The 14,614-nt window shown below is 45.0% G+C and overlaps 2 protein-coding genes across 4 annotated transcripts; one reads left to right on the plus strand and one right to left on the minus strand.

Moving 5' to 3' along the window:
- The first annotated feature begins 93 nt into the window (after nucleotides 1-93).
- On the plus strand, nucleotides 94-1,285 carry LOC121600478 (exosome complex component RRP43-like). Its single transcript, XM_041929110.1, has 4 exons — nucleotides 94-216; nucleotides 286-755; nucleotides 838-958; nucleotides 1,044-1,285. The coding sequence occupies exons 1-4, from the start codon at nucleotides 98-100 to the stop codon at nucleotides 1,255-1,257; spliced, it is 924 nt and encodes a 307-aa protein (XP_041785044.1). The 5' UTR covers nucleotides 94-97; the 3' UTR covers nucleotides 1,258-1,285.
- On the minus strand, nucleotides 1,274-13,584 carry LOC121600472. Of its 3 annotated transcripts, XM_041929098.1 has the most exons (11): nucleotides 13,418-13,584; nucleotides 13,113-13,337; nucleotides 11,949-13,034; nucleotides 11,651-11,824; nucleotides 10,654-11,559; nucleotides 10,194-10,529; nucleotides 5,875-10,131; nucleotides 5,336-5,612; nucleotides 4,993-5,259; nucleotides 4,003-4,903; nucleotides 1,274-3,924 (listed from the first exon to the last, which is right to left on the minus strand). In XM_041929098.1, exons 4-10 carry the CDS (start codon nucleotides 11,687-11,689, stop codon nucleotides 4,035-4,037), a joined length of 6,951 nt encoding a protein of 2,316 aa, XP_041785032.1. In that variant the 5' UTR covers nucleotides 11,690-11,824; nucleotides 11,949-13,034; nucleotides 13,113-13,337; nucleotides 13,418-13,584; the 3' UTR covers nucleotides 1,274-3,924; nucleotides 4,003-4,034. The 3 variants fall into 3 exon arrangements, with proteins under 3 accessions (XP_041785032.1, XP_041785031.1, XP_041785030.1); XM_041929097.1 differs by lacking the exons at nucleotides 11,949-13,034; nucleotides 13,113-13,337 and having other exon boundaries at nucleotides 1,274-4,903; nucleotides 13,454-13,584; XM_041929096.1 differs by lacking the exons at nucleotides 11,949-13,034; nucleotides 13,113-13,337 and having other exon boundaries at nucleotides 1,274-4,903; nucleotides 13,352-13,584.
- Nucleotides 13,585-14,614: the final 1,030 nt, after the last annotated feature.

Genomic DNA, 14,614 nt, shown 5'->3' on the forward strand with positions numbered 1-14,614 from the left:
AAAACTAGCCCGCGCGGCAAGAGTTTATATTAGAACCGCTGTATTGTTTTGATTGCGTATTTAGAACAACGTCGTTTGACGTACGCTTCGGTTCAGGATGACGTTTCTACATAACCTCCTCTCGTGGCGGCGCGCTGCTGCAGCACATTCATTTGTAAACATTGTCGCGAAACGATTGCCCTGCGGCCCCAAAACGATGGATCTCAAAACGTTCAAGTGGGTATTCACTCTTGCAATTTGCGCACTTCATGCAGTTTTAAAGTACGGGCCACTTATTTTATACAGATTGCTGCATCCTGTGAAGTACTACAAAGATTACCTCGAAAACAACATTCGTCCCGATGGGCGCGAACTGGAAGAGCTGCGGCCACTGGCTATTAGCTTCGATGTGATCAAAAGCGCGGATGGATCCGCAATAGTGAAAGTGGGCAACACAACGGTTGTGTGCGGAATTAAGGCAGAACTGGCCACACCGAACGCGTTAGCACCGGGGCACGGCTTTCTCGTGCCGAATGTCGATCTGTCACCGGTATCGTCACCGTCGTACCGTCCCGGGCCACCGTGCGATGAGGCTCAGGTGTACAGCCAATCGGTAGCGGACGCGATCAGCAATGCCCGCTGCATCGATTTGCAGGAGCTTTGCATCTCGCCCGGAAAGCTGGTATGGTGTTTGTACTGCGATTTAGTATGTCTGGATCATGACGGATGCGTCTTAGATGCTGCTATAATAGCACTCGTAGCCGCTTTCCACACAGGTAACGAAGAATGGGGTACCACGGATGCCGAGTGCGATGCATAATACTGCTCCAATGTTTGATAATATATTTCATTTTGCAGTAAATCTTCCCACCATTCAATACAATAGTGACACAGAGGAAACGGAAGCAGACCCATCCAGGCGTTTGCCGTTGACGGTTGACTGTGTGCCTGTAACGACCTCGTTCGTGATGGTTGCTGGGTAAGTTATAAATGACAACGCCCAACACGGTGAACCATATGTATGATTCGATAGTCGGAATGAGATATCATCTATCATCTTCCAGCCGCTTGATTGCGGATCCGACCACCGAAGAAGAAAAACTTGCGAGCACGACCTTAACGGTAACGGTAAGCGATGGCAAGATGAGCTTTTTCAACCAGTCCGGCGGCGATCCAATGGACAGCAGAACGCTTAAAAAGTGCACCGACAGTGCAATAAAACGCGAACGGTCCGTGAAAAAGATGATTCAAACCATGCAAAGAAAAGCATCCAGCTGAGCGCAAATGAAAATAAAACTATTAAGAATTGAGAACAGTTTCGGTCATGAGTGTAGCTCATTTTAATTAAGTTTCAGTTCATTATTCACTTTCGTAACAGAAATACATACACTTCGGCGTGTGGCCGTCAGATGAGTAGTATAAGTACCTGGGTGAAGCTGAGATTTCCATCAATAATTCATCATTCGGTCCAACCACAAGCGTCGAACATTATATGTCCGATGGATAGTCCGTTGTAGGTTTCATGGCTAAATCATCCGGGCTTATCCGACTACTAAATGGTTGCTCTCTTTAACTCACCCCTCCAGTCCTGTCTCTGCTTTCAATATCAAACCATCTGCAAGATTATTCAAAGCAGCATCGCCTCAAACTACATATGGGAAGCGTTTTTGTACATCAGGAACGTTACACTGTGGTACACTGTCTACGAACATCCAGATTCCATGTCTAACATATCATCTAGATGATGGCTTAGCACTGTTTATCGTTACACGCAGCAAATAGTAGTAGCAGCACGACACGCGATCCTGCTTCTCGGCGGGCAGTACAAACATTTAAACCAACTATCTGTTTACTCTCTTACATACATAATCACATACCTATGAATAATATTTTCTTAGCGCATGGGTCGACTCTTGGTTTAATCAATAGCGTTAAAAAAACTAAGAAACAATCGGGAAAAAATAACTGAAAAAGTGTTTCATTAAATAATACAAATTTTTATTTACACCAAAAATAAACCAGCTGCTTTGAGTTTCAGTCATACTATTTGTAACTGAATTCTGGCTATGCATTACACAAATCACGCTCGCCTGAGCATGCGTAACCAAATCAACTTAAAAAAAAAAACGTCGATCCATGTGTGGTGTCCTCGCTTACTATTGAGATATGTTGAACACAATACACCGCCGCTGCCTATCTGTCTCGTCCCTTCGTTTGTGAAGCAATTGAATTTTGCAAATTATCAGAAAGGTCAGAAACCCATTGGTTCTGCGGTTATGGAAGGCCTGGATTCATTCTGCTGCTTTACATTTGTCACAACGTCAACATTCCCTTTATACACTACGGCAAAGCTTTCTGCTACATGTACCTGGCTGTTCTGTCTTTCACACTGCAAAATGTATTGCATCGTTTCGAAACTGAAATTTGACAATTTTCTCTCGTAACATTCCTTACTCCATGGTCTATCTAACTTCTTTTTCGTCTTCTTCTTCTTTGCTCGGGTTTCTTCGGTGTTCCCGGTATGCAATGCCCTTTCCCAATTCAGCCTAACAGCGCATTATTGTATTTTCTATTTAAATATATTAAATTGTTATTACTTTCACGTGTTTCCGACGAATTTTCAATTTGTTTGTGTTGCCTATGTTACTACTTCTTTCACCCGTAGCATTCGGTACACGCAATATCAACATATTATTGTTATCCACGATTATGCTTGTCCTCATTCACATATCTCTGCCGTTTCCTACTACTCTATCGGTTGCAATCTTTAAGTTAGTTTGTATCGTGACTGGAGTTCACGAGTTCCAACACCACCACGACGACCAATCAGACTATTTCAATAGTAGTAGGTTCTGACTTCGGTAGCGGAATTACTGTCGATACCATCCATCCAACCATCATATCGGTTAAGCTTCACTTATCTACGTGTGCATTTTAAGATGAATGGTTTCAGTTAATTTATTTATGCATCGGACTACGTCTTAACATTAACGGCAAGGTAATTTTTACTTTTGGTTCTTACGTACGGTCTACAAAAAGTGTCGCACTCCTATCACGTATTGTTCGCTTTAATCAGGATCTAATTCGGACTAGCAGAGTGCGATCTGACTAAGATGATGCCTTTTCCTTGCCCCTGTTGACTCTACTCATGCCTAGTTGAAGCAACCATACGAGTTACCAAAAATTCAAATCAGCCCATTTGATCATTCAATCAAACAAATCAATTTAAGAACACGCGAAGTATCATCAATCCAACACGTGTGATATCGGCCCACTTTTCAGACAACGTATCAATTTAATTAAATTTGTACGACATATTGTTCCGCATATGAAGATACAGAATCGCAAGCACAGTTGCAAAAAGAAATGAATAGACATGCACAACCGGAAGGAGTTTTTAAAAAGTTGAGACAATGACTTTCGACTTCATTAAACGAACTAAAGTCTACAGGTACTGAGAAAAAAAAATCAGTAAGAATGTGTCTTCGGAAATAAAATTAAAATTTTACTCGAGGAAAGATAACAAACTATAGTAGCAGTAAAAATTAATCAATCTTATTACAAAAAGGTACATTAGAGTAAAATACGCCTCATCTCACTGAGTTTTGAGGAGTTTTGGCCATCATGCACCGTGTTATGCAGTATTTACCAACATTTCAGTATGCGCACTTAGTGTAACAAACCTCCTCATTGTAATGTTTTTACACATTTTTAGTCTACTCTCGGTAACCATGCACGGTAACCTGTAAATGTCTGTTTCATTATGTTCACTTTATCGGAACCAAGTAGACAGTAATACCAACTTTGGAGTTGGAGCAGTAACATGACAGGCAATATTTGAATGATATCGCTTTGCTTCGCATAACTTAGTTGCACTGCATACTGGGGGCTCGCCATATGCTCCGACCAACGTCCACGTATCGTGTTTCAGCTACAGGAGTAAAACTAATAATAGTAATACGTGAAACGATAATAGCGTTTTGCCAAAGACTTGATCACCTCTGACGGGTGTGTCAGACCTACCGAGGATTCTCATCTATTATCGAATACGTCTGCTACTTATTCATGTCAGCTGCCGATCTTCTCCTATGTTTGCTAGCTGCAGTAGCCGCAGTGATTGCGTTAATATTAGGATGAGCGGTCGCTTGGGACATTACTGCACTCGCCACTGCCACAGGGCTTGACATCGATAGTGGAGTCATCACCGTATTGTTTATAATGTTTATCTGCTGAGTAGCTTGTGGTTGTGCTTGTGGTTGTTGCTGCTGTTGTAACAATTGTGGCGTTTGTTGTGATTGCTGCTGAATGTGAATTTGGGTCGTACCTGGCTGTTGTTGATTACTAGCAGCAGCTATTATTTGCTGTGCCGGTTGTTGTTGTTTCTGCAGCTGCTGCTGTTGCTGCTGCTGTTGCTGTTGCTGTTGCTGTTGCTGTTGCTGTTGCTGTTGCTGTTGCTGTTGCTGTTGCTGTTGCTGTTGCTGTTGCTGTTGCTGTTGCTGTTGCTGTTGCTGTTGCTGTTGCTGTTGCTGTTGCTGTTGCTGTTGTTGTTGTTGTTGCTGTTGCTGTTGCTGTTGCTGTTGCTGTTGCTGTTGCTGTTGCTGTTGCTGTTGCTGTTGCTGTTGCTGTTGCTGTTGCTGTTGCTGTTGCTGTTGCTGTTGCTGTTGCTGTTGCTGTTGCTGTTGCTGTTGCTGTTGCTGTTGCTGTTGCTGTTGCTGTTGCTGTTGCTGTTGCTGTTGCTGTTGCTGTTGCTGCTGCTGCTGCTGCTGCTGCTGCAGCTGCTGTTGCTGTTGCTGTTGCTGCTGCTGCTGCTGCTGCTGCTGCTGAAGCTTTAGTTGTAGTTGTTTCGTACTCATGACCAATTGATTAGACGTAGTATTAGTAGTCACGTTTAAATTACTGCCCAGTTGTCCTGCATGATGGGAGGCTTAAATTTGTTCAATAAATATTTCAAGTTCACACTGGTAAGCACACATTGTATGGCAAGATATACAATCACACGACCAGATTATTTACCTGTAATTGGGGTTGCTATTTTCAATGTCGATCCGCCTGCTGTGCCCATTTGTTGGCGATGATGTAACACCCGCGCCGTTAACTGTTTGGTTGCCATCGCAGAGGTGCCTGTGCAGCTAACCACAGGAAGCTGTCCAGCACGTGGACGTTGGCTGATGTTCAACAGTTGAATTTGCTGACCCGGTTGACCAGTATTTACAGTTAACGGTGTGCCGGTTCGTATACTCTGCTGGCCAAGCCCTTTCATACCGGAAGTTACAATTTGAGCTGAAACAATCACGAACTGTTAGTAAAAGACCCACATGAAATGAGCTAAGTTATCGCTAAGGAGAAATACATTTACCAATTGGAAGAGAGAGTAGACTAGATCCACTCGTCTGTGGATTTGTAAGAACAACTGTTTGCGTCGTCTGCGAGTTGCCAGAGAGTATGTTGCTAGTACCACTGGCGTTGATGGTGTTCACAACCTGTGTTGTGTTAGTCACTGGGACAGACACTAGCAAGCTAGTTGTTTGACCTGCGTTGTTAGCAGCCGTATTGTTCAATACGCTCGTGGCACCTCCAGATGGTGTTGATGATAGGGACAGCGAAATAGGTTGCGCAAGTCCCGGAATTTGTACCTATGGTTGCGAAACAAAGCATTTTGTGTATTAATTGGATACGCCAAAAAGAAAACGAAACACACAGATGTTTCTCTTAGAAGCTGCAGCAATTGCTGTTATGCCATACTATCTCATTAACCATAATATCATTTATCTCATAGTCATCATCAAACTAAATGATGCTCCTGCATGTCAAAGAAGTAAAAGGAATAAATTCCCGACCACCGTGACGTCCAAAAGGAGAGTTTTTAACGAAGCACAAATGATTTAATATATTTACCTGCACATTTTGCAATCCAGGGATGGAAGTCATTGCGCCATGTAGGCTGGCAAAGTTCAAGCCTTGCAAATTGACTGTGGTAGGTTGCTGCTGTTGCGTTCCAGCTTGCGGATGCACCTGGCCGTGCTGTGATTGCTGGGATTGATGCTGCTGAAGCTGTTGGTGCTGTTGCTGCGGATGGATGGTGGAGGACTGTGGTGGAGGACTAGAGAGGGGCGATATCGAGCCTGCGGGTGATTGTATCTGAAGATGCGTTTGAGATTGCTGTTGAGGCGTTTTTGGCGATGGGATGGTAAACTGCAATCCGGGACTCGCCGCCGGCAGGTTACTATTACTAGTTAGATTTAAGCTACTAGATGAAGTCAGTCTTTCGATTAATGCTGAGTTTGTAGAGCTATTGCCGCACAAGGTAGCGTTGCTGCTACTGCTACTGGCAATGTTGTTGCTGTTATTAGAGTTGCTTGATAATCCACCTAGCCCGACGACGGTCGTTGCCCCAACCACGGATACAGGGTTCTGCATTGTCCCATCTCCATTGTCACTGGCACCGGTAGCTAGTGTGGGTTGCGTTACACCAGAACTGGCTGTATTTGCGAGCGAGGCGCTTAAGCCGGTCATGTTGTTAAAGATGATGCTATTTGCATTAGCACCATTCAATGTACCTACACTGCTACCAGCACCGCCTCCATTGCTGGCGAGTGAAGTGGACGATGCATTGGAGTGATCACTACCGGGCGAAGCAATGCTCTGTATCTGAAGCTGATCGGACACAGCTGTACGGCGCAATCCACTTTCTGACGTGACACTAGTAATATTGCTTATGTTTCCACCTGCAGAAAGGTTTGCCGAGCTTTGAGTGGCAGTGAGTCCCTGAATTTGAAGCTGTATGCCACCATCAGTACCCGTCGCAGGGTTGCCAGTCGCACTGACCCGTCGAATTGCTCCTCCGAAAGCGGCAGCAACAACAGCGGCTGTTGAGGTGGTTGTCGCAGCGTTGGTATTGATGTTCAACACACGCTGATTGGCGTTGTTTATTATCAATTTACTGCTAGAAGTGTTACCACCACTAAACGAACCAGTGTTTTGGGAGGAAACAGTAGTACCGGAAGCATTGCCACTAGATGTTGCTGCAGCTGCAGCAGCAACATTGAAGCTCTGGGGCAGATTGGAAGTAGTTAAGATGGCGGGTGGAGATGCCAATTGCGTAGCTAATGCAGACATAGTAACACGTATATTGCCTGGTTGTTGCGTTTGTTGCTGCTGCTGTTGCTGTTGTTGTGGCCCCATTGATTGGACTAATGTTTGTCCAGATTGATGTTGCTGTTGGTGATGTTGCAAATCGCTTGTTTGAATATTGATGAGCTGCGTTTGATTGTTGGTTCCAGCACCGCCACTGACAGTGATGAGATTGGCATGGTTGAGGATACGGTTTTGAGAGCCCTGTGCTTGTTGAATGTTTATTTTTCTGCCTCCCACACTATTAAAAAGGGCTGCAGCGGTACCTCCACTAATCGTTGTCGTTCCTACCCCTGCTGTTTGAAGATGATGTATGGTATGTTGCGGTTGTTGTTGTTGCTGCTGCAGTTGTTGCTGTTGCGGTTGCAGTTGCTGTTGCTGCTGCAGTTGTTGCTGTTGCGGTTGCTGTTGCTGTTGCTGTTGCTGTTGCTGTTGCTGTTGCTGTTGCTGTTGCTGTTGCTGTTGCTGTTGCTGTTGCTGTTGCTGTTGCTGTTGCTGTTGCTGTTGCTGTTGCTGTTGCTGTTGCTGTTGCTGTTGCTGTTGCTGTTGCTGTTGCTGTTGCTGTTGCTGTTGCTGTTGCTGTTGCTGTTGCTGTTGCTGTTGCTGTTGCTGTTGCTGTTGCTGTTGCTGTTGCTGTTGCTGCTGCTGCTGCTGCTGCTGCTGTTGCGGTTGCTGCTGCTGTTGTTGTTGCTGATGCTGTAGCTGCTGTTGTTGTAATTCTGTTACTGTTTTGCCAGCTGGTAGCGTAAGACTACTGCTCAATACCGGCGAATTGGTCATCGCAGCAGGTGCGCTATTCAAGAGGCTAAGAATTGCTGCATTACTATTCGATTTTGCACTGGACTGTTGCTGTTGTTGCTGCTGCTGCCGGTTGGTAAATTGATTGGCTGAATTCATTATGCTTATAGCAATTGCCTTGATCTCAGGATTTGTTGTGTGGATCGAGCTGGACTGATTTTGCAATTGCTGTGTGTGTTGAGTTAACTGCTGCGATTGCTGAATTTGTACCACATTCTGCTGTTGTGTTTGAAGTTGTACATGACCGGCAGATGTTGTTTGCTGGGACAGAGCGGAAATCAAATTTCCCGAAGCATCCCGTGACACCTTTGTGTTGTCCAGGCGAACGAGCAGCGGAACGGTGTTGCCAATTGTTCGAGCACCGGCTTGATTTATTATTGTAGCTGTTTGTCCACCCGATGAGAATGTAAAACTTTGCGCTCCGGTCACTGCATTTCCACCTGCTCCGGCAGCAGTTGCTAACAGTTGCTGTTGTCCGGCAGCATTGGTGGTCATTGTAAGATTCGATATTTGACCAGAAGGTTGCACGAGCAGCAACGATCCATTACTCAGACTGAGCGTTTGCTGTGGTTGTTGATTTGGTTGCAATTGCTGCTGTGGCTGTTGCTGTGACGATGGTTGAGTTTGGAGCGTAATAGTTGTCCCTTGTGAAGTCGCTATGTTGTTAGCTGTTGTGCCTGCACCAGTGTTTACGACATTGGTCGAATCGTTGCTTGTATCACAGGTGTTTGTGTTAAACATTTGCTGTTGGTGGCCAGAACTAGCTAGTAAATGTTGCGGTTGAATATGGATGTGCGTTTGCGCAGCCTGCTGAACTGGTGAGTGTAATGGTTGCGTAGCTGACGCTGTTGAACCAATACTTATAATATTTGGACCAGTAGTCGCTGTCGGTATAACCTGCTGGTGCGACAACGTCTGATGAACGGTAGCCGATGGGCTCGATGTAGTTTGCGACTGCTGCGACTGATTGCCAGGAAGTGTGTTAGGATTCGTTGCATTCAGTGTGATGCTGCCATTGACTCCCGTTGCTGTTGCTATTTGTGATGCCAAAGCTGGATTGGTCGCCTGTAACCGGGTAAGCAATGCTTGCGTTGGGTGTGATTGCAACCGTTGTTGAATTTGAGATATTTGTTGTTGAACTAGCGATTGCTGCTGTTGTTGCTGTTGCTGTTGCTTTTGCTGTTGCTGTTGCTGTTGCTGTTGCTGTTGCTGTTGCTGTTGCTGTTGCTGTTGCTGTTGCTGTTGCTGTTGCTGCTGCTGTTGCTGTTGCTGTTGCTGTTGCTGTTGCTGTTGCTGGTGCTGTTGCTGCTGTTGTTGTTGCTGCTGAAGTTGTTGTTGCTGTAATTGCTGTTGCTGATGTTGTTGCAACTGCTGCTGTTGCTGTTGTAACTGTTGCTGTTGAACGTTTTGTTCTCGCATACCAGCGGTGTGCAACACCTTGGGAATCTGCCCCGGTACAAGATGGGTTATTTTGACAGATTTTCTGCCTTCTTCAGTAAATATTTCCGTAAATTGTTGAATATACCGATGGGCATGAGCACGCGTTCCGAGCGAAAATTGACATGCTTCGCCATTTCGTTCGTTCTCGCGATAGTCTCGATCGACATACAGTTCACCAAGATATTCCGAATTGGATGGCCGCTGAAATATGGACAGCTTAATGTGATACACTCTTGTATCGCCCCGATTTACAACACGGTCTGTTTCCAATATGTATTCTTCGATCAGTTGCGGTATACAATCGCGACTTTCCTTGGGAGCCTCATATTTGCGGGCATACTTTTCAACGTTTACTTCAGAGGGTGTGGCCAGTTCGGGCAGCTCCAGGTTGGGTAGGTTCACAGTCGGCACCACCTCGGAAGGCTTTTTAGGTAAAGTGAAGCTTACCACACCACGCCGGATGTTCTGTTGGCGGGGAGGACGCGCCCGGTACTTATTCATAAAATCGCTAAGTTCCAGCCCAAAGTTGTGTGTGAACTGATCGGTTTTCCTCTTCCGGTTGACTGCGACCTGAGAGAACTTTTTCGCCTGTCGCCGGATTGGAGCTGTGTTGAGCAATTGTCTTCGATGTTGCTGGTTAATAGCCATCATCCCGACTGCCGGATTTGGATCGAGACATAACGGTTCCGCAGTTGCCAGTACAAGCTGACTTTCCAAAGCCAGCTTATCCTCAGCACTCCACTCTCCCTCAGCAGTCAGGATATTCACATCGGCCAACAATGTCTGAAAACAAAGATCATATTCTAAGCGAGGTAAGCCAATGAGCACCGCCGTGAACTGCTCACCTGATTGGTGGGTTTCAGCAACACATGGAAAGTATCACAGGTAAAAATAGGAAACGATTGTCGGTAGTCGCGAACCTCCGCCACCACACAACCGCAGTAAAACAGTGCCGGACACTTGCTCTCCAATATATCCACTAACACCAACGGCAGTTCCTCTCGATCGATGGAGTCTAGCAAATCCTCTTCCTCATATGGCCATCGGATGGTTTCCTGCAGGTTTTCACTATTGAGATCACCAGCATTCGACGTCATTGAATCGTTGCCGGACGGTGGCCCTACTCCTGTTCCCATCGACGAGAAACCCGACAGGGTAGCAGCAGCTCCACTTTTCGAGACCTAAAACCAAACATATAAAACCATATAAAGAACACTTAACACAGTTACACCAAATCCAGCAGAAGCTTTCCAGCGCTTCCAACGTTTACAACACAGGTTAAAACAATGATGAAATGTTACATACATTCCGACATCCTTCCTCCTGTGACCCGAGTCGAAATGCTAGGGAGTAGCCTTTATTCCCTGGGTACAGATTCACAATCAGGGTGTTCAGCTGCTCACGCAAGATGAGTTTTTCCAGCAAAAAAGATGTACTCCTTAGACTTAGTCGGTCACTTTCACTAGAATCCTCCGCAAGAAGTTCCAGAAATAATTCTCTTAGCTTGTCATGTATGTTTAATCTCTCGTGTGTGCCTCCATGCCCCGCAGAACCGCCTGACGTTGGCGAGGAAGTGCACAGGAGGCCATCGACAGTTCGCGATGGTTGCAGTACCCCGCTGGCCATAGTGACTCCATTGCCGCTGCCCGCATCTTCACCACTGTTATAGTTGTGATGGTATTGGTGCTGACGATATAGGACGGAAGACGACGAGGTTGACGCCGTGTAAACGTGAAAAGAGGATGGGGACGACGACGTCGAGGAAGAAAGCTTTGTTTTTTTCGAAGGAGTTCCACTCCCGTAGCATGACGCATCTGATGCTAAACGCTTTTCTACGTGTGGATGATGATTGGGAGCTACCGAAGATGAGCGGTTCGAGCTGCTGCCCGTAGGTGTAGTAGGTGTAATCGTTGTTGTCGTTGTGGTCGTCGCCGTCGTCGTTCTGGTGGTCGGTGAGGATGACGGTGAAGGTGAAGCTAGTAACGTCGCCGGCGGCGAAGTGGAGTGATGCCCGGCGCTTAGAGAGGCGAATGTCGTCAATGGTGAGCCAGGGTTCGGACTGTTGCCGGATGACGAGGTATTGAATAGTGGCGTGCTGTCGTTAAGAAGGGGACTGGGTAGATTGGGATACTGCGGCGGAGGATCAATCATCAGGGACGATTGCCGTGCGGGGGATTTCCTCAGCTTGCAGTAGGCATCATTTAGCATAAACTAGAAATGAACAATCATCCAATCGTGTTAGATATTCTATAACTATTCGCTGGAAGAAAAAATCTTATCAGCAGTGATCGTGTTTGCTTACGTCGGCTTCTTGGCATGATGTTGTTTCCAGACTTTGCATTGTGCTCTTTGCCACCACCGACCGCGACTGCTTGTTGATGCATTCACCCAGCAAGCGATTATAGGAATCGCACTCTTTGGATCGCAATGTGTGGGTATAGACACTTTTTTACATTGAACAGCTTACATAAGAAATCTGCAAAGAATATGGGATTTGTTTTCATTATTTCTAGCGCAGCTAGCAATACTTCATGTCCTGACACTACACCACAAGGTCGACTGCCTATTTTGCAGACTAATGCGCCATGTAATACATGTACCTCTGCCCGTCAGCCTACAGTACGCATGCAAAATTTCACTGATTCGGTAGCCGAGTTTTGCTTACAAAGTTACTTTCTCGATCTCTGATTCAATTAAAACGCATATGTATGCGAGCAATAAAGCTTCATTTTTATACCTTCAACATCGTCCTTGAATGTTCAGCACTTACAACGGAACTATGCGTGCATCCCTTTTGATTGTCGCATTTAGAGAATGTTTCGTGGAATGGAAGCTCATAGCAGCATCAAATAAATAAACATTTATCCATGCTAATCCTTACATTTCTTCCAACGATCTGCTGTTGTTGAGTCTGCTGCTCCTGCACTGGCGACAGTGTAGGATGCAATAATGATTGTGGAATCCGCCTAGTGCTACTGCCTACAATAGCGTTACCGCAGTCGCTTTCTTGCCTCTCAAAATACTGCTGTTTCGGATATGGGCAAGTATCGCGGACCTTTCCAGAAGACACTAGCAGTTCAAGTAAACGAAGTAATGTAAATTTCTCGTCGATTGCTTCGTCTGCCGAATAGGAGCATTCGGACAGCAGCAACAACAACAGAGACAGAATCCTTGTGGCCACTATGTGTACAGCATCATCACTCTGTATCCTTGCTATACAGAAGCATTTAACGCACTTTTGCACACGGTGTTGGATTCGCACTACCAAACGTGACGTACAGCAGCTTCACGGCGATCCTTTCTTTTCACAAAACATTCATTTTTTCCTCACGATTTCCTTAAGCCTCTTGGACTGCTTTTTCGTGCCTGCTTTTGATGGACTTTTCAGCTTTTCTCGTTTTCGCTCACACCACCCGTTTCCGTGGGTTCTCTGTTTCCTGCCTCGTCTTTCGTACCTTTCCCTTTCGCTCTCATGCGAATTTGACAATTCATAACTGACAGTTCTCTCGTGGAAAATCTGCACATGTTTACATTAAGGTGCTTGACACTTTAGCTCTGGCGACGGTTGCGGCATCCGCTCATTGTGTAACCTATTTTCATATCCATAACAAGCTTTACGCCTATAGCAGGAGCAAGACTAATCTCCAACAGCATTAGTAAGTTTAATTTTATTCCTTAGCTAAGCACTAAAAAAACACCAACATGAAGAAAAAAAACATACGCTTCAGCGATTAGGTCGTTTTCGCGAGCAAGGAACAACCTACTCTGCATGCCTTAGCATTCAGCAAACACGATTTGTCAAGCCAACCGACCAAAACATTCACTTTGTTTGGCCTGTGATTACCAATTGTTTTGCTTGCTTGTACTTTCCTCTGCGTTCGCGCAGCGTTCTGTTCATCACGACCCAGCACCTACTACCGTTGCTGGAGTACTTTTCTTTGACGCACAGCTACTAAAACAATCCCGCTGAGGATGTATGTATCGCTTTCCTGTAAATCCTTACTTTAGTAATGGTGTTCCTTGCAAATGACCACAATGCGTCTAGACCATATCGGATCTGCTCACGTACATAAGATCGAGACGTGCGTTTCGCGATTATCACTACCTCAAAACACACTACAAGGATACCGAAAGCACACGTCGAAATTGTTCACAGTCGTAACGAACGGGACGATACATGAATTGCTGGATGAAAATGGAACGAACACTTTTCTTTTCCGACGTCGCTTTCGTATATAAACATGATCATGACGTTTATCGTTCACCGCTAATCGCGTCAGGGCTCTTCTACACTGGACGAATGTGGCGCGTTCGCTCGTTTGACGAACTTGGCTCATTTTCAAATTTATGAATGAAAATCAGGCAGTTTGTGGTACTCGCGCACCCTTCAGGTGTGGACGCCACACGAAGTTTGTCGATTACACGTTCAAACCAAAAATCAAAAACTTTGTAAGAAAGGTAATTTTAAGTTGTTTTGATTAATGAAAATGTTTGCAACACTAGTGAACAATTGTATGTAATACAGACGTCACACTAGGCGTAAATTAAAAAAAATTACGCTTGATTTGTATGGGAGTGCGTAAACTTCCAGTCAAAAGGTTGTAGGGTTGTATGGCTGAAATCCAATTTACGCCAAAGTGTATGCTTCGTGTGACGTACCTATAACACATACAGTTTAACGCAGTTTATCCGGGTACCTTTTATCCGGCTTTCCGTTTATCCGTGCTGTTGATAAATGACATTTCAATACAAATGTCACCGCGTTCCGAGGAGGATATTTTTAAACACGGTTATCAAATCACATTGCGAGAGTAAAAAACTCTATGTTTCATGGAAAATTTCAAATATTCTCATTGGAAAACATGAAGTCAATAAAAATTGGGTATTTTTACCAAAACATAAAATAAATTTAAAAAACCATTATTAATGGCGCTCCACTGTATTAACATTTTTTGTCACAAGTCGGTTGAACTGTCCAGTTCGCAAGTGTGTCGAGAGTTCGTGCCAATTTCGGTATATTGAGCTACAGCCGGACTGAGCTACAGGTTCGTCGAACGCGCGAATTGTCACATTCGTCCGGTGTTCGGAAAGAGCTCTAAGCGGTGGATAGACGATGCTGTGCCTATTATCCCGCACAAAAGCCTGTTCGTCCGAAGGCATGCTGTAGTCGTTGTGGGTTTGAATTTAATCTTTGGCCGCTTGGATGTTAATTTGTGATTGGTAATCAAATAATACATTTTGCAATAAAATATTTAAATCCGGTATT

The sequence above is a fragment of the Anopheles merus genome, chromosome 3L, assembly GCF_017562075.2.
Source record: "Anopheles merus strain MAF chromosome 3L, AmerM5.1, whole genome shotgun sequence".
Lineage (NCBI taxonomy): Eukaryota > Metazoa > Arthropoda > Insecta > Diptera > Culicidae > Anopheles > Anopheles merus.

Bases quoted from the DNA above. Each gene is read 5' to 3' on its own strand.
- LOC121600478 (XM_041929110.1), top strand. From the start codon at position 98: ATGACGTTTCTACATAACCTCCTCTCGTGGCGGCGCGCTGCTGCAGCA. The intron at 756-837 runs GTAACGAAGAAT...TTCATTTTGCAG, and splicing joins CGTAGCCGCTTTCCACACAG to TAAATCTTCCCACCATTCAA. The intron at 959-1,043 runs GTAAGTTATAAA...ATCATCTTCCAG, and splicing joins TCGTTCGTGATGGTTGCTGG to CCGCTTGATTGCGGATCCGA.
- LOC121600472 (XM_041929097.1), bottom strand. From the start codon at position 11,689: ATGCAAAGTCTGGAAACAACATCATGCCAAGAAGCCGAC. The intron at 10,530-10,653 runs GTATGTAACATT...GTTTGGTTTTAG, and splicing joins AGGAGGAAGGATGTCGGAAT to GTCTCGAAAAGTGGAGCTGC. The intron at 4,904-4,992 runs GTAAATAATCTG...AACAAATTTAAG, and splicing joins AATAGCAACCCCAATTACAG to CCTCCCATCATGCAGGACAA.